The 18433-nt window shown below is 37.1% G+C and overlaps 1 protein-coding gene across 3 annotated transcripts in view; it reads left to right on the top strand.

Annotated features, from left to right (window-relative positions):
- The window catches only part of LARS1 (leucyl-tRNA synthetase 1), a 70235-nt gene extending 53605 nt beyond the window's left edge, over positions 1-16630 (top strand). For all 3 annotated transcript variants that reach the window (XM_027606543.1, XM_027606544.1, XM_027606545.1), the window contains 8 exons: positions 130-270; positions 1293-1433; positions 1687-1797; positions 4231-4341; positions 7038-7142; positions 8775-8870; positions 11729-11861; positions 16405-16630. In XM_027606543.1, the coding sequence (XP_027462344.1) occupies positions 130-270; positions 1293-1433; positions 1687-1797; positions 4231-4341; positions 7038-7142; positions 8775-8870; positions 11729-11861; positions 16405-16610 (1044 nt within the window). In that variant the 3' untranslated portion in view covers positions 16611-16630. The remainder of the gene's footprint in view (positions 1-129; positions 271-1292; positions 1434-1686; positions 1798-4230; positions 4342-7037; positions 7143-8774; positions 8871-11728; positions 11862-16404) is intronic.
- The last annotated feature ends 1803 nt before the right edge of the window (positions 16631-18433 follow it).

Below are 18433 nucleotides of genomic sequence, written 5' to 3'. Positions count from 1 at the left end.
TTCATTATGGAATTTTGAAAGACTAAAAGCTTAAAAATGCATTAAAGTAGAGGCACTGGATATTTTTCTTTTAATTTTATTTTAAAGAAGTACGGGGAGAAAAATGGCAAATAATTTCACATCTTACAGGCTGCGAAAGATAAATACCGTGAATTGGCCATAGAAGGGATGCACAGAGACCTTGTGTTCCGCTTTATTGAAGTTCAGACACTTCTCTTGGCTCCGTTCTGTCCACATTTGTGTGAGCACATCTGGACACTGTTGGGAAAGGTACCTGTATGTGGTTAAGATGCTGTGGGCTGTTTTGATTTGGCCTTATTAAATAAATACAGTAATGATGTTACTTAAGAGGAAAAGACTGAAAAAAATATTTTAGGAATAATGTTGGATTCATCATCTCGTAATTATTACAACAGGTTAAACTGAAGCTACCTCCTCTTTAGACAGATACATCATGTGTGTGCCTTTATTTTATATACACACAGTGGATGTATTTTAAAAACATGTGACTGCATTTTGTTTAGCTCCTAATTCTTGTTAGGAAATGTTAAAATACATTTGAATATATTTAAAAAATACATTTAATTTGAATACATGTATAACTAATACTGTTTTTCCAACTGTTAAAAAGGTGAAAATATTGAGAATGATATAAACGACTGTTATGAGCAGCTTATAAACAAAGATGGAAGTGTATATTTGCATAAATATTTTTGTTTTATATAAAATTTCTGGCATATGTAGGGCTGCATATTCAGGGATATTGTATTAGCCTCCTTACTGTGAGAATAAATGCAATTATTTCTCCTAGGCTTGCAGATAAACAGATTGGCTGGTTTAATAATTTCTTTTCATCTTTATTAGTCAGGCTTTTTTGTATTTTTTAATGCATGAACAGTGTAAAAATGTGCTCGTGATGCATATGCCAAATAGCTATACTTTCAATATTGTATGTATAAATAGGATAAAAACTGAGAGTGTATATAATTTATGTAATAATGATTAAATTTAGGCAAATTAGCATTACATAATTTTCTTTGAAAGTGAGCATATGTGTGTGGGTATTAATACACTTGTACAAATGGATGCTAATTAAGAATGTAGAGTCAGACTTCACAGCTTGAATTCTAGGGAACATTAGATCAGGGATTGTGGAAGTGTGTTATGGGTAGTCGGGTTTGAACTCCGAGCGCGCAATTACAGATGGTAGCCTTGGTATGGAACTGTAATCAAGAACCATAAAATAGTTGTGTGGCTTTAATCCCACTGAACTTTTTTTTTCCTCCTTAAAGCCTGACTCCATTATGAGTGCTTCATGGCCTCTGGCAGGTCCCGTGGATGAAGCCTTGATACGTTCCTCACAGTATCTCATGGAAGTAGCACATGACCTTAGATTGCGACTCAAGAACTATATGATGCCAGCTAAGGGGAAGGTGAAGGCTTTTTTTTTTTTTTTTTAAGGTTGTTGTTTTAAAGTGATTCGTCAGGTAACATTTAACTAGTAATGAAAATTAAGACCACTACCATTCAAATGTGTCCGGCTCTCTTTACTGCTAATGCAGTTTTGGAGGATGTGTATGCTTCTTAATGTTAAAGGCAATAGTGGTATATACCGGGAGAGGGATCTTTCATTTTTGGTGTATACAAGAATGATCAAATGTTTCTTCCCTTTCTTTTGCCCTGTAGAAGACTGACAAGCAGCCACCTCAGAAACCTTCACATTGCACCATCTACGTGGCGAAGAACTATCCTTCTTGGCAACATACCACCCTTTCATTGCTGCATAATCACTTCGAGGTGATGCTCTCAGCAGACGTTCCCCCGGCGTTGTTGTGTCCTGCCTGTGCTGTTGTTGTTGTAGGATGTTGGCAGTGTCTGAAAGAAGGAAGACAGGCAACTTCGTGTAACTACCCTTACGCATGGAGTGTTTTTTGTTAGCCGTACTGGCTCTTAAGTGTTTGCTGAGGGAAAAGTTGCCATCTTTTTGATAATTTCTGAAAGTTTCATACAAAAATATAGTGGATCTAGTCATATGTAATTAAAAGGTGTGGGACTTTCTCATATGTGGTTAAAATTGTGAAGCAAAAGGACCGAGTTCGCCATTTGGGTTTGTTCTGACTTGAACACTGGGATTCATGAAGCCTTCACCTCATTATGTTTCAAAAAATTTGAAGCTTGGCTTTTGAGTGATTTAAAACAAAATGGTCAATTTAATAATTACCTCATAGAAATGGAGAACTCAATGTTTTTGGCTCTGTCAGGTAAATAGCTGTTAAATATGATTGTTGTGTTTAAAGGAAACTCAATATTTAAGCATAGTTCTAAGTTTTCCTGAAGAAAAAAGTCCATCTACCTTTTTTATTTCACATTCAAAATATGGAAACAAAGTATATGTTGTGGAATTTTTGCTCATGTTATAAGAAGAGGTATCCATAGACACAAGTTGTTAAGGTACACTGAAAGAAGAGAAGGAGAGAGAGAAAATACAGTGATTATGGGCAAAGCATAAAGTGATAACTGAAGGAAAATCCTTAGCTTTGATTTTTGAGAACTTAATTGAGATTTTGTTTCAGAAATTTTCATAGTTAATTAAAAAAAACTCAGAAAAACTTTTACATTTGGAAATTTGATGGAAAGAGATTGTTTTTGTATTCCTCGTGAGCTTATTTTTATGGAAAGCTACTTCATTTGATTGTGTATAATAGAAATAGAATTTAGGGGCACCTGGGTGCTCAGTCGCTTAAGTGTCTGCCTTCAACTCAGGTCATGATCCCAGGGTCCTGGGATCAAGCCCCGGATCAGGCTTCTTGCTCAGTGGGAGCCTGCTTCTCCCTCCCTCTCCCTCTGCAGCTCCCCCTTCTCATGCTCTTTCTCTCTCTCTCTCTCAAATAAATAAATAAATAAAATCTTAAAAAAAAAAGAAATAGGATTTAGTCTTTAGAATTGCTTGCAGATTTTGACATATGGCAAGTAAAAAAGTAAAAGCCACTTTGGTAGGTAGAAAAATGATACCAGGCCTTAGTGGGTTACATATTCATAACAGCATTTTCAAAGAAGTGGTCAGAACTAAATATAGAATGTAATGTCCCAGATATTTAAAAATGCATCTTTTATTAAAAACTACTATTCTTTTAGAAGTTACAGTTTTATTTAGTAATTGTTGGCTAGATATATGGTTTCAAAGCAACATCATCTTCTGGCATTATTTGGAATGATAAGCTTTCTTTTAAATTTTTGTTTGTTTTCATCCAAAAGAACTGAAAGAATGTTAGTTTATGATCAAGGAAGATATTCTTATGTTGTATGTGGCACCTTTTTGGTGGTATAAGGAAAAGCAGTGTTTCCTGCCCTCTTTTCTCTTTCATATGTATTTCAAAGCAGCACATTGATGAGTGGAGGAAATATTTTCCCCCAGTACTTCAGTAAAGGTTAGAATTAAAAGTAAATGTATTATTGGAAGTCTTAACTATACACTACTTTTCATTTAGATTCATTCCCAACCTTTGGCTCTGATGCCATGCTTTTACAGTAAGGAGAAAATAAGTCACCCAAAATTCTGAAACAGCCACTTGCTTCATTTCTCACTCTGTAGAAGGGGACAGTTGTGTTTGCAGAAATGAATTTAAATTCAGGCAGCACATTTGGGACTTTGTGCATATTGATACATGATACAGGCATTTATTTGTGGCTAGATAGAAATGATACTATTTTTAGCAGGTGGATAGCCAGAGACTTTTTTTTCCCCACATTTGTGGTTAACAGTTTATAAGGAAGAGTATTCAAAAGCAGATATTCTATAAATCTTGTATAATAGTGCAGTTTTCATTTTGATATGACTAGTGAAGTGTTTTTACAAGTTTGGAGACAAACAAGATCTTTATAAGACTGTTTTTGTTTTCTCACCCAGTAAGATCTAATGTTACAATCCTGGAGGTGTTCTTAGTGTAAGGAAAAATTAAATATTCAGCAGGATGCACCTGTTTTCTCCTTTACCCTAAAAAACATGTATCTTTTAACTTTAGAGGGAATGGGAGACTCCCTTCTATATTACATGTTCACCTTTCTCTTCCCCAGGATGTGTGGGGTTGCTCCCTTTTCTGCTGTTTTCCAGCAGACTGGTCAAGGCCACCCATTCTGTGTCTGGCTAACTTCCTACGTACAGGCACATCTATTATTATGTGTTATCTTTAAAATATTTTTCTCCACATTCTTCCCCAATGTTTTTTTTAGGCCAACAGTGGAAAATTGCCCGATAACAAAGTCATTGCTAGTGAACTGGGCAATTTGCCAGAGTTGAAGAAATACATGAAGAAAGTGATGCCGTTTGTTGCAATGATTAAGGTAAGCTGTGGACTTCATGTAGCTAGGACTCTGTGAGTAATAGGATAGTGGAAGGAAGGGGAAAACTTTGGGTATAGTCTCTTCCAGGAAATCTGCTAAAAATAGTACTTTTTGATCAGTAGTTGTGAGAAATGAGTGATCATTTTGGGGGCTTATCTGTAAAATTGCTGAGTATTTAGAAATATGCATTATGGAAGAAAAACTGATTTGGGATTGCTCACTAAAAGATTCTCTTCATGTTCTACCTCCTTTTCTGTTCAGCAGGGAGGCGTGTTCTTTTGGCTTACATTAGGGTGTCTTTATTAGATCCTGTTACTGGAACAAAGATACTACATTTGTATAGGTTTAGCTTAACAGGATAAACATTGTTTATCGTAAGACCAGAGTTTCTCAACAGTGGTTCTATTGATATTGTAGGCGGATAGTTCTCTGGTGGGAGGCTGCCCTGTGCATTATAGGATGTTTAGCAGTGTCTTTGTCTTCTACCCACTAGATGCCAGTAGAACGTCCTCCTTACCCCCTCAAGTTGTGACAGCCAAAAATTCTCTAGTCATTGCTAAGTGTCTCTGGGGACATAATCTGCTCCCACCCCCTACCTCTCCCATTGAGAATCATTGCATTAGACTCAGCTTTCTTCACAGAAATAACAGGTTTATTTGATTTCTTAGAGAAACAGAAAGAAGGCTGTGTGTTGCTTAAGATCTCAGGCTCTGGGGGTCAGACAGATCTTGGTCCAAATCCTTTTTGTCTGTCACTTCTTAGTTTTTAGACCTTTGACAAATCACTTAAATTCTCTGGGTCACATGGTTTTTCATCTATAAAATGAGGAAATTAATAGAACCTACATTTTAGGAGTGCTGTGAGGAGTAAATGAAATAATATATTTAACACACTTTAATACTTTCTCTCAAAAAGTAGGCTCAGTGAATGTTTTTTTAAAATGTAAATTAGTGGGTCTTTCAGGCTGCTAGGAACATAGTGGTTATTCTTGTAGTTTAGATTCATTCTTGAATCTTTTAAGCTATAGATGCCTGCTGGTGACCAAAACTTTTAGCTTGTCCTGTATGGAGTAGATTATATTCTTAGGAAAACCTTTTTGCTCTCCTAGACTAGAATCAACTCTCTGAGACTTATGGTCTTTGAAGTTTCAGAAATAATTTAGAATCTTGGATTGACTTACACCAATCAAGTTATAATATATCTGCTGATATGCTCGTAATTCATTGGTTCCCTACTTTAGCTAGTGCCATTGGTCAGAATGCCAGATTCATTGTCAATTTGTGGATTCAACAGAATATCTTATTGTGGGTTTTTTTTTCAAGATTTTATTTATTTATTTGTCAGGGAGAGAGAAAGCACGCACGCAAGAGCATGAGCAGGGGGAGTGGGAGAGGGAGAAGCAGGCTCCCTGCTGAGCAAGGAGCCCAATGCAGGACTTGATCCCAGGACCCTGAGATCATGACCTGAGCTGAGCTGGCAGATGTTTAACCCACTGAGCCATCCAGCTGTCCCAGAATATTTCATTGTTGATTGCAAAGGCAATTAAGTTTGATGATGTACTTTACAGATTCCAGTGAAACTGATTTGAAAAGTTCTGTAGTTAAATGGTACTAGATTCAAGAGTTGGCTTTTAGGGGCGCCTGGGTGGCTCAGTTGGTTAAGCGACTGCTTTCAGCTCAGGTCATGATCCAAGGGTCCTGGGATCGAGCCCCATGTCGGGCTCCTGGCTCAGCGGGGAGCCTGCTGCTCCCTCTCCCTCTGCCTGCTGTTCTGCCTACTTGTGCTCTCTCTGTCAAGTTAATAAATAAAATCTTAAAAAAAAAAATTGAGTTGGCTTTTAGAAAACCAGTGTTAGTCTGGTTCAGTAGTAATATATTTTTTTCAGTAATATTGGGGATGTGCTAGGCATATTAGTAGTTTGAAACTTTGCAAAGTGTTTTGTAAATCTGAGAATAGGAAAATGGCTTCTAGTACTTTTTCAGAGGAAAAGAAACAACTTGGACAGTAAATGAGAAGAGTGAATATTAGGAATCATGTCAGGTAACTTTCACGTAAGTGCAGTGCATTCTAGGCAGTTAGCTATACCGTGCATATGAACTTGGATCTCGAAGGTCACATCTTGTTTGGCAAATACTTTGTTTCATGTTCAAGAAAATTAAGAATAAATTGTTTTTCATATGGCACAGGATTATTTCAGTACCCATATGACTTAAAAGTTTTTTTTTGATTTGTAGAAATTTTGTGTTTATTATTAATTCACTCTTCTCTGAACTAGCTTTAAAGATGTGTTATCTTAGAAAATTAAAAAAAATTTTTTTTCTTTTTGGTTACCTAAAGAGATTATTTCCGCACATTTGATTCCTTGTCAAAGTGAATTCTTTGGGTTTGCATATTAATTCATTCTAAATAAACAATGATAAAATCATATTTCTTTTATAAATGAAAACCTTGTCCTTCTGGTCTTTTCAGTGTTGCCTTCATCTTATCATACTTCAAGTGATAAATATTCTGAGCCAATAATTTCATTAACAAGCAAACATAGATAAGGGAAACCATGAGTCCAAGCCCTTTCCTTTAGCTGTTCAAATTTGAAGATTTTATCAGTTGAGAGAAGAATGATTGCTTTGGAGGAAGTGCTTTCTTTTCAACATATCCTTAATATGATTTTTATTTTTCAAAACTGTTTTGGCTATTAGGAAAATCTGGAGAAGATGGGACCTCGTGTTCTGGATTTACAGTTAGAATTTGATGAACAGGCAGTCCTGATGGAGAATATAGTCTACCTGACCAATTCCCTTGAGGTAAGATGGGCCAAGGATTTAGTTAACTATAGTAAATATAATCCAGTTCTTTTGTTTTATAATAAAGCTTTTTGTGAACATCTTCTATGTTTAGTATCTTTGCCAAATATGCTTGTCAAAAATATTTTTGGAGGGAAAGAGATTGGGTGGGTATAGAAGTTTCAGGAAGAAAAAAATAGTGTGATCTTATTCCATTTATCGGTTATTTTATACATAAAATCTCTCATATTATGGAAGAATTGCTTCTTTTATTTCCCCCTTCTCGTTTATACCTCAGATTTACAGAATTGACTTAATTAGAATCCTTTGTTCATGAGGTATTATCATAGATCCATGCCTGACCCTGTTTTGTTTTGTTTTAAAGTTAGTAATGAATGAACACCCATGAATCTACTACTCAACTCAAGAACTAAAACATTACCGATAGCTTTGACTTTTCTGGGGAATTTCTCCCCATTCCATTTTTCTGCCCCAGTCACTATATAGATTCTAAAAAATGCTGTCTCTCAGATAACTTAGGCAGAAGGAAAGATAATTTGCTCTAGGAAACTGTTAGAGGACTCAAAAAAGTGGTTCTTGTTATAGTGAAGACACTTCACTTAAAAAATGCAGGTTTAGATTTTGAATGAAATTGTTCCATGAAAGGGGTGCTTGGGTGGCTTAGTGATTAAGTGTCTGCCTTCGGCTCGGGTCATGATCCTAGGGTCTTGGGATCGAGTCCCGCATCAGGCTCCCTGCTCAGCGGGGAACCTGCTTCTCCCTCTCCCTCTGCCCCCACCCCTGCTTGTGTGCTGTCTCTCAAATAAACAAATAAAATCTTTAAAAAAAAAAATTGTTCCATGAAACACGGTAATTAGTGGAAGAAAGTTATTTCTAAATAAGCATTTTATGTCATATAATTATAAATGAGTTAAATAAACTACTAAATATTGGTAGATATTTATTTTGTTTATATTTCTAAATGTTCATACGTATTCCTGGAGGTCCAAAAAATTTTCGAATTTTTTCACTGGGACAATGGGGACCCTTATATTGAGGGTCATCTTATATTTAGGCACATACAATATGCTACATTTCTGAGTTTTTTCATTTATTTAAGTGAAAGTCTTTTATAAAAAAAATAAAATTAAGCGGAAGTCTTTTATTCTCAAATGCTAAATTTCTGAACTTTTATTTATTCAAGCGGAAGCCTTTTAGCTGATCTCATTTTCTCTTATACAGCTGATAGATGCCAGATTTCATTATAGAAAGTGGTGAACATGACTATGTAAATAATAATACTATGAGACAATGTTAAATAATTGATTATAGATTTCATTTAATGTTTGTATGGAAAATAAAATTGCGCACTGTTTTCTTAAAACTTTTAATTAAAGAGTTTTTGTTTTTGATGGACATGTAAATGATTTAGTCTCTTGCTCTTCAAACAACGTTATGCCATGGGAGCATTTGATGCTGAGTTTCAGAGTGCTCTCTCAGTCCTGTCCTGTGCTTGGCTGGTTTTCTGAAGAATGCACAGATCATTTCATGTTAAGTGGAGAACCTAGTTTTTGCTCTTTGGGGAAATGAGGTGATGATAAATTTCAATCATAGTAAGTGATACTAATGACTTTCATTTTCCCTCCTATTTAGCTAGAACACATAGAAGTCAAGTTTGCCTCCGAAGCAGAAGATAAAGTCAGGGAAGACTGCTGTCCTGGGAAACCACTTAATGTTTTTAGAACAGAAGTAAGTTGAAAGAATCTCACTGAATCATTGCATTTTAGAGCTAGAAGAGACCTTAGATATTACATCCAAGCCCATCATTTAAAGATGGAAGAAAGTGAGGTGCAGAGACACGAAGTGATTGCTTTGGTCTAGATCACATGGTTTGTTAGAATGAAGCTGGGTTTGAGCTCTTCTAATTCCCTGGTTGGCACTGTGCTCACTTTCCTTTGCTCTTGTGGGTGGCATCGGATGTTATTATGGGTTTAAAATCAAAATATGATTTTTTAAAACCTGAATTTTTTAAAAAAATTTTAATTCCAGTATAGTTAGCATATAGCGTTGTATTAGTTTCAGATATCCAATATAGTGATTCAGCAATGCTATACATTACTCAGGGCTCATCATGATAAATGTACTCTTACGACCTTTTACCTCTTCTGCCCGTCCCCTCACCATCTCCCCTCCGGCAATCATCAGTTAGTTCTCTATAGTTAAAAGTTTGTTTTTTTGGTTTGTCTCTTTTTTCTTGGTTCATTTGTTTCTTAAATTCCACACGAGTGAAATCATACGATATTTGTCTTTCTCTGACGTATTTCACTTAATATTATACTCTCTAGATCCATCCATGTTGTTGGAAATAACAAGATGACAGTCTTTTTTATGGCTGAGTAATATTCCATTCTGTATATAACACATCCTCTTTATCCATTCATCGGTTGATGGACACGGGCTGCTTCCATAATTTGGCTGTTGTAAATAATGCTGCAATGAACATAGGAGTGTATATATCCTTTGGAATTAGTGTTTTCATTTCCTTTGGGTAAATACCCAATAGTGGAATCACTGCGTCATATGTTAGTTTGATTTTAAACTTTTTGAGGAACTTCTGTACTGTTTTCTAGAATCGCTGCAACAGTTTGCATTCCCACCAACAGTGCACAAGGGTTCCTTTTTCTCCACATCCTCACCAATACTTGTTGTTTCTTGTGTTGTTGATTTTAGCCATTCTGACAGGTGTGAGGTAGTATCTTTTTGTGGTTTTGATTTGCATTTCCCTGATGATGAGTGATGAGCATCTTTTCACGTATCTGTTGGCCATGTGGATGTTTTCTCTGGAAACATATGTATTCATGTCTTCTGCCCATTTTTAATTGGATTATTTGTGTTTCTAATTGTGGTTATTATTGGTATTGAGTTGTATTAGTTCTTTATATATTTTGGGTACTAACTCTTTATCAAATATGTCATTTGCAAATGACAGTCAGTAGGTTGTCTTTTAGTTTTGTTGGTTGTTTCCTTTGCTGTACAGAAGCTTTTTATTTTGGTGTAGTCCCAGTAGCTTATTTTCGCTTTTGTTTCGCTTGCCTCAGGAGACATATCTAGAAAAATATTGTTACAGCTGATGTCATAGAAATTACTGCTCTGCTCTCTTCAAGGATTTTTATAGTTTCAGGTCTCACATTTAGGTTCATAATCCGTTTTGAGTTTATTTTTGTGTCAAAACCCGACTTTTATTAAAAGATAGACTGGAAATTGAAATGTAATGTTTTTCTGAAACAGTGAAGAGGAGCTTTCATACTTTAGATGAGTCTTGGTTTGATAATGTTATTCAAGACTTTTTGACTTCTGGCATAAACCAGATTGATGAATCATCTTACACTATACTAGAATTGCTTTTTTTTCCCCCCTTATTTTTTGGCCAGTATTGGTGAAGAAAAGCAGATTTTGGAGTTTTGGGAGATTGTCTTTATTTAGTCTCAAAAAAATCCATTGCCCAGTGGAGTGCAATTGTGAGAACCCATAAAATGCCCTACTTTTCTTGAGAAGCGGAGGACTTATATATAAGTATCCTATTACTTTTACCACATTTAATTGAAAATGCAACAAAGAGGAAAGGCTTATTTTGAAAGAATGAGGTAATCATGGTCATGAATATCTGCTGAATTTATCATCGTATTATGAATACTCTCATTACATTAAAATACGGTGGCTTTTTAAAGTGCAGGCCTTCAGCTCATGGTAGATACATGAAATAGAGCTCCCTATACAAATGTTTCTTTTCTTTTTAAGATTTGTTTATTTTAGAGACAGAGAGAGTACGCACACACATGCGTGTACAAATGGGATAGGGACAGAGGGAGAGAGAGAGAAGCGGACTCCCCGCTGAGCACAGAGCCTGACCAGTGTCTCCATCCCACGACCCCGAGATCACAGTCTGAGCCGAAATCAAGAGTGGGTGCTTAACCAAGTGAGCCACCGAGGTGCCCCACTGATAAGTTCCTTTCAAGCTACTTTAAAACGTTCTATTAAGCTACTATGTCTTTAAGTCTTTTATAAGACTTAGTTGACTTTTTCCACTTAATAATGAGCAGGGTCTTTGACTATATAGCTTATACAATGTAGGACATAGTATAGTATATGACTGAGTTTAATTCTGGCTCTGCCTCTTATTGGCTATGTGACCTTGAAGTACTTTTTTTAATGTTTCTGGTTCTCAGCTTCTCATCTATGAAAAGGGGTTTTAAAGACCTACCTTTCAGGATATAGGAATAATGTCTATAAATTGCTTAGTACAGTGCCTGGTACACACTGGAAATTCAATAAATGATGGGAGTTGAAGAAGAGAAAATATAATTACTGTTATTATCCATCATCAGTATTGATATATGTACTCAGAGTCATTTTTATCTAGGCATTTGGTTGTAAGCATGAGCTTTTGTACATTTTTTCTTTTATATTTGAGTATCCCTTGGTCTTGATTTTAGAATACCAGAATTAAATTTTTCATTGGGCATTAAAAATTGAGCAGAGATTTTCTCTTCCTCAGCAGTATTCAAGTTTAATTTCATATAACAGTCATTTTCTCTTTATTTTCCTAGCCTGGTGTGGCAGTTTCCCTAGTGAATCCCCAGCCATCCAACGGCCACTTCTCAACCAAAATTGAAATCAGGCAAGGAGATAACCGTGATTCTGTAATCAGGCGTTTAATGAAAATGGACCGAGGAATCAAAGGTAGGTGGTTTCCCTGAAATGCACATTTGGCAGTAGTTGGTTGGATAGGATGAGTTCTAAGCAGAGGGGAGAAAGAAGAGTAACTGGCCTGCTTAGGGACAGCAGTGTCATGTTGTGCAAAGAGTATTAGACTCCGAATCAGGAAACCTGTTTTCTCTTTGGGACATTGTGGCTGTGTAGCTTGGTGACTTAGCCATGTCACTTAAACTCTAAACTGATCTCTCAGTAAAATGAGGATAGTGGATTAGATATTTTTCTAAGTCTCCATCTAGCTTTCAAATTGTAACAAGCAATTTCTATCTCTTAGAGGTTTTTAGATTGAAGGCACACATGTACTTAATATTTTAAACTAACCTTCCTACTAGGTGTGTTCCTGGGGAAGGAAAAGAGAAACAGTAAAACTTGTTGAGTGTCTGTCATTTATTAGCCATTTGATCCTTTAACTTCCTAAAAATGGAGAGGGTATTTTCATTCCCTTTTACAGATGATGACATGGAGCTCAGAAAGGCTAAATGACTAGGGAGATTTCATTCAGGTATCCTGGAGCTGGAATTCAAATTCAGGTCTTTTTGACTCCAAAGCTTGTGTTCTTTCTTCTAAACAATGTGCTTCCAGCTAAAATATGTAAATAATCTTAATTTCTTATCAAGATTTAGTCTAGATCTTCCATGATTAGATTTAATATAATAATTTATAGCTTCTTTTTTTTTAATCACTCAGCCAGGTCTGAGGTTGATGGGGGTGTGAAGGGAGTTAGTGTATCTCTTTATTATTTTTCTTCCAAATTATAAAGACAAATTAATCTTGAGATTCCCTGTTTTGCATTCTCTCTCTTTTCTTGATGGCAATCAAGAGTTGATTGGGTCACATTCTATCAGTATAGAAATTTTCTGAAAAGATTTAGAAATCCAAGACAGTGACCTAATTTATGGAACTATATTCAGGTCAGCAATATTACATTAACATAGAAGACTTAAAATAGTCCTTTGGAATTCATTCTACAGGTATTTTTTTGTTCTCTTGAGGTCATTCATGCATCTTCTGTGGACATTTCTTGAGAGACTCTCAATATAGCATATGTAGTATAATTGTAGAGACTCCTGTCTATGTACTAAGGCTTCAGGGACGCCACAAAGTACTGTTCATTAGGAGGCTGCATTTAGTGAAGGAGTAGGGCCCTGAGCTATTCAAGTACATGATCACAATCTAAGGAGGAGCTGCTGTGTACAGTAAGGGAGATATAGATAAAGTTGATAACACAGAAGAAGGTGAGATTATTTCCCGCTATGGTGATCAGGAATGAATCACAGAGAAAATAACTGTTTGGATGCGACCTTGGAAGTTATACCTGGGAGGGGGAAGGGGGAAGGGCATGCCAGCGGGAGGGATGCTCTCATGTTTTGCTGTGTAGAAGCAGCATATTAGGGCTAGGGATTTTTCATTTGTAAACATTTTTTTAAATTGTAAAATACATATAACATGAAATTAACCATTTTAGTCCTTCTTAAGTGTACAGTTCAGTGGTATCAAGTACGTTTACGTTGTTGTGCAACCATCACATTATTCACCTCCAGAACTTTTTCATCATCCCATGCTGAAACCCTGTGCCCATTTAATAACACCTCCCCATTGTCCCTCCCTCTAGTCCCTGGTAACCACTGTTCTACTTTCTGTCTCTTTGTATTCGACTATTCTAGATACCTTGTATAAGTGGAATCATGAAACAGTGAATAAGTGGCTTATATTGCTTAGCAAAATGTCAAGGTTCATCCATGTTGTTATAGACATATATCATGTTCTCTTGGTAAACCGGGTAGTGCCATCCTTAGAACTTTCAGGCCACAGAAAGCAGAATTTGAAAACTTTGAAATATGAACGTACAAGGAAGCCATCTTGTGGCCTTCCATTTGGTTTTTCTGTATTGCATATACTCGGTCATGAGAAGATTTTGTAATAGGAAGAACTCTTACCTTTGAAGAACATTGTGGTGGCTTTTAAAGAAAATAGATAGTTCTGGGCGCCTGGGTGGCTCAGTTGGTTAAGCGACTGCCTTCGGCTCAGGTCATGATCCTGGAGTCCCGGGATTGAGTCCCACATCGGGCTCCCTGCTCAGCGGGGAGTCTGCTTCTCCCTCTGACCCTCATCCCTCTCGTGCTCTCTATCTCTCATTCTCTCTCTCAAATAAATAAATAAAATCTTTAAAAAAAAATAGATAGTTCTGTGGACCCACTGGGTAGGATTATGATGAAGTTGTAGCATGTAATATGTTTTCCTATATTGGAAATTGTATTTTGTAATGTTACAACTGCCTCCCTTTTAAATATGCTCAGATACAGGACTGACGAGGTTCTTCAGAATTGTACTGAAATGTGTTTTCTGTATCTCGTCTTTTCTCACTAAGCCTACGGTATAATTCTTACATTCTTTGTCATACTAGCTGTGAATAATATTATAAAGTACTTAAGTTTGATGTTCGTAGCTGCTGTGAATTTTCGAAAATGGATAGAAATGTTAGGGTGGAATTTGAAATTGATACTCCTTCAAGTATCTGCAGAAGAGCTCTAACCTTGAGACTTCTCCAAAAGCCCTCCGGATGCTTCGATATATAAGGGGGCTAAGTATATTGAGTGTATGAGATGGGAAGGGAGTGAAATTCAGTAACATATTTCTCAGTCTGTTTGCTGCAATAGCCAGTAAGTCGTCCAATTAGTGCCAATTGCATTGAGGGTGATTATGATCTAGGTCCAGGAGGAACTGGAGTGTAACCATCATTTCTCTCCACAAAGGCCACTGAGCAACTATTTGATGATAATGACTTTAAATCACTCCTAGCCCATGCCGCGTATGAACTGATAACATGGGGTTGAAAGGCTGCATTTCACATTATCAATCCCTAGGGACTGTCAGTTAGTCTCATCTTTTCTCTAAGTGCCTTAATTCTTGTGTAGTTGCAGACTTAAATTTCTGCATTTTCAATGATAAGAGAGGTCTGCAATAAGAAAAGAGAGTAAAACCACTAAGAAAGCTCCAAGAATTATTGGCAGTAATGAGCAACATGGTGAAACATCAAATATGTTTTGTCATTTAGATGCCTGATTGAGTATTAAGGCTTCTTTGAATAATTTGATTCAGAATTGCTGGGAATGATGAGGGAGTTCTGTTTTAGAGAGGAAGGGGGAGAGAGAGAGAGAAGGATAGAGGAGAGCGGGGGTGGGAGTGGGGGGTACAGATCTGCAGTAAAGGCCTCACGCATAAAATCTACTGGCAGAACTTCACACTGCTTCCATAGCAAAATATTTAGTATCACCAGCGTGCATGTTGAAATGTAATAGCTGTTAAAATAAATTATATTTTTTCCCCCAAATAAGACTCTCCGGCCAGGTTTTCCTTCATGGTAGTCTTGGGTAATTATTCTGTAAGCTTCAATATCCCTACACTAAACGTACAGTCTTTCAGTCTTTGTTTCCCAAAGAGAATATAATGCCTGGATAACTTGTACTCCTGGCATAGCCACCAGCTGCGTTAATGTCTGCTTTTATCTCTTATCCCTCCCATGCTAAGCTTCATACTCTCAAGGCAGCATGAGGGAGCGTAGCTCATGGACCACCTAGCAATCTGCTTTAGAAAGGGGTGCAAACTAATTCAGAAAATACCTTCTATTTCTGCGGATTGAGTTAAGTATAACTAACCATGCTACACGTAGAGTGAGATATAAACCCAGAATCAGCATTTGTAGTCACTTATGTTGTTTTTCTACCATATAAAATAAAAGCATTTGATGTTGGGATGCCTCAGAATTGCTGAAATAAATAAATTTTTTTTCAGGCTCAGTTGTTGGCAGGATTGTTGGATCATAAATTTGTTCAAGGGCCAAGTGCTTTCTTTGCCAGGAGCCATCTTATCAGCTCGCACAAGAGCAGATCAGGAAAATCTCAAGCAGGGCAGGGTTGGAGTGCATCCAGAAGCTCAAAACTCAGAAAGCTGTGCCCTTTCCCCTGTCCTTTTCTGTCTCTCCTTGTCTCTCATCAGCTTGGTAATACAAACACGTTTCATCCTTGGAGCAAACCAAGGAACTGGAATGCTGTTTCTTAGAGCAGTAATTCTTTCTCTAGAAGTATCTTTTGAAAAAAGCTACAACTCTCGCAGTTCTAATGTATCCCAGGAACCAAGACAAGAAAGAGAAAGAAGTTTTAGACTTACAGATGTTTTGAAAATTGGTTAATTGAAGCATATAAAAAGTGATTTGAGAAACCATATAGGATAATGCTCAAAAATATACTCAATCCTTCCTTGTGGTTTATAATTCAAGGTGAGGTGTTACATAGAATCTCTGCCTCTGAATCTTTGATCTGGGTAGAAGCTAACAGGAGGATTTGTTAGATTTAGCTCTGCTTTCTGAGATTGAGTCTTATTTAATAATTTCATGAAAATATCTTTTAGATAAACAACCAGTGTGTTTAAAGTTTGAATTGTCAGGCTCAGGCATGGGTTTGAGGCAGTGACTCTAATTAAATGCTCATATTGATCATCTTTTTTGCTATAGACCTTTCTAAAGTGAAGCTGATGAGATTTGATGATCCACTGTTGGGGCCTCGGCGAGTTCCTGTCCTGGGAAAAGAGCACACTGGGAAGACCCCCATTTCTGAGCATGCTGTTTTCCACGTGGACCTCATGAGCAAGAAAATTCATCTCACTGAAAATGGGCTAGGGGCAGATATTGGTGATACAATTATCTATCTGGTTCATTAAACTCATGCAGATTGGAGATATATCCTGGTTTCTGGGGATGTGACTATTCTGTGTCTACAGATTGGGTATAAGGACCTTAGGCTGGACCTTAGTAGACTTCATTTCTAACCATCAAATTCTGTAATCATAGTTACACCAAGTCATCTTGGATTCCTGAACCTAGTAAATTTTTTTTTTCTTTCTTGGGACCTCTGAGAGAAGTAGTTTGTACCACACTTTTTTTTTCTTTCTAACAAACTTGCTATAAAAAAAATCTTAAAAAAAAAAAAAACACGGGGCACCTGGGTGGCTCAGTCGTTAAGCGTCTGCCTTCGGCTCAGGTCATGATCCCAGGGTCCTGGGATCGAGCCCTGCATCGGGCTCCCTGCTCCGCGGGAAGCCTGCTTCTCCCTCTCCCACTCCCCCTACTTGTGTTTCTCTCTCTCTCTCTTTCTCTCTCTCTGTGTCAAATAAATAAATAACATCTTGAAAAAAATAACTTCAAAAAAAAAAACAACAAACTATTGCTATTTCCCAGAAGCTTCTAGTCTTTCAGATTAACACAAAAATGTCAGTATGTTTCCTTTTGAGGTATAGGAGAGGATTTTCCCCCCCAGAAATCTGCCATTTGTTAGATTTGTCTGAAGTCCAGTTGTGTTTAAAGATCATGTCTACTGTATTGCAGATTTATTGTTTTACTCCTGTGGAATGTCTTTTGATGTTATCTGTGCTATTCTGCTTCATATGTGGAAGAATATTAGGCATTGACTGACACTAGAGAAAAATATTTTCATTTCTTTAGGGGTTCAATATGGGCAAAGACTGGGTGGCTCAGTCGCTTAAGCATCTGACTCTTGATTTTGGCTCAGGTCATGATCTCAGGGTAGTGAGATCGAGACTGCATTGCCGCCTGTGCTCACCGGGGAGTCTGCTTGAGATTCTCTCCCTCTATCCCTCCCCCACTCACATGCACGCGCACTCTCTCTCAAGCAAATTAATCTTAAAAAAAAAAAAAAAAGACAGTATGGGCAAAGACCAATTCTGATGACTGTAAGGAACCTGAGTTCTACTTTTCAGGTTAAGTCAAGAGATTATACTGAGCTGCTGCTGCTTTTTTTTTTTTTTTAAAGATTTTATTTTTTCATTTGACAGAGAGATAGCGAGAGCAGGAACACAAGCCGGGGGAGCGGGAGAGGGAGAAGCAGGCTTCCTGCTGAGCAGGGAGCCCTAAGTGGGTCTCGATCCCAGGAACCTGGGATCATGACCTGAGCCGAAGTCAGATGCCTAAGGACTGAGCCACCCAGGCGCCCCGATACTGAGTTTCTTTATTTTGCAACAGTTTGACATTACTGGGCCACACTGAATGCTTTATCATAGATTGACTGAAGTAAGTCATTTCATGTTAGAACTGAAAGATCCCTTAGAGGTCAAGTGCAAGTCATCCTTTATCTGGTAAGGGCTGGCAGCATAGCATAGCAGGTAAAGTTACATGCTCTGAAGTCAGACTAGCTAGGTTAGATTTCCACTTCTTCCATTTGCTACTTGGGTGATTTTGGCCAATTACTCAGCCTCAGTTTCTTCGTCTGTAAAATGGAAGTAATAATGTATCTATCTACTTTCTAGACTTAGCATGAGATGTTTAGGTGAAACATTCTAGGCAAACCATATATATAACATAGTACCTGGCACATGGTAAGCCTTCAGTAGGTGTTACTGATTAATAATATTAATGGTAATAATAATAATAAATCCAGGATGTATTGGCTTGAGATTATTATAGGCTATAATCATGTCCTTTGTGTTGGTTTCTATGGGGCCACTGTTTTGTTGCTTGCCCTCTAGAT

Source organism: Zalophus californianus, chromosome 5, assembly GCF_009762305.2.
Source record: "Zalophus californianus isolate mZalCal1 chromosome 5, mZalCal1.pri.v2, whole genome shotgun sequence".
In the NCBI taxonomy this organism is placed as follows: Eukaryota; Metazoa; Chordata; class Mammalia; order Carnivora; family Otariidae; genus Zalophus; species Zalophus californianus.
Note: the sequence above shows the minus strand (reverse complement) of the source record. Positions and strands in the feature narration are given on the sequence as shown.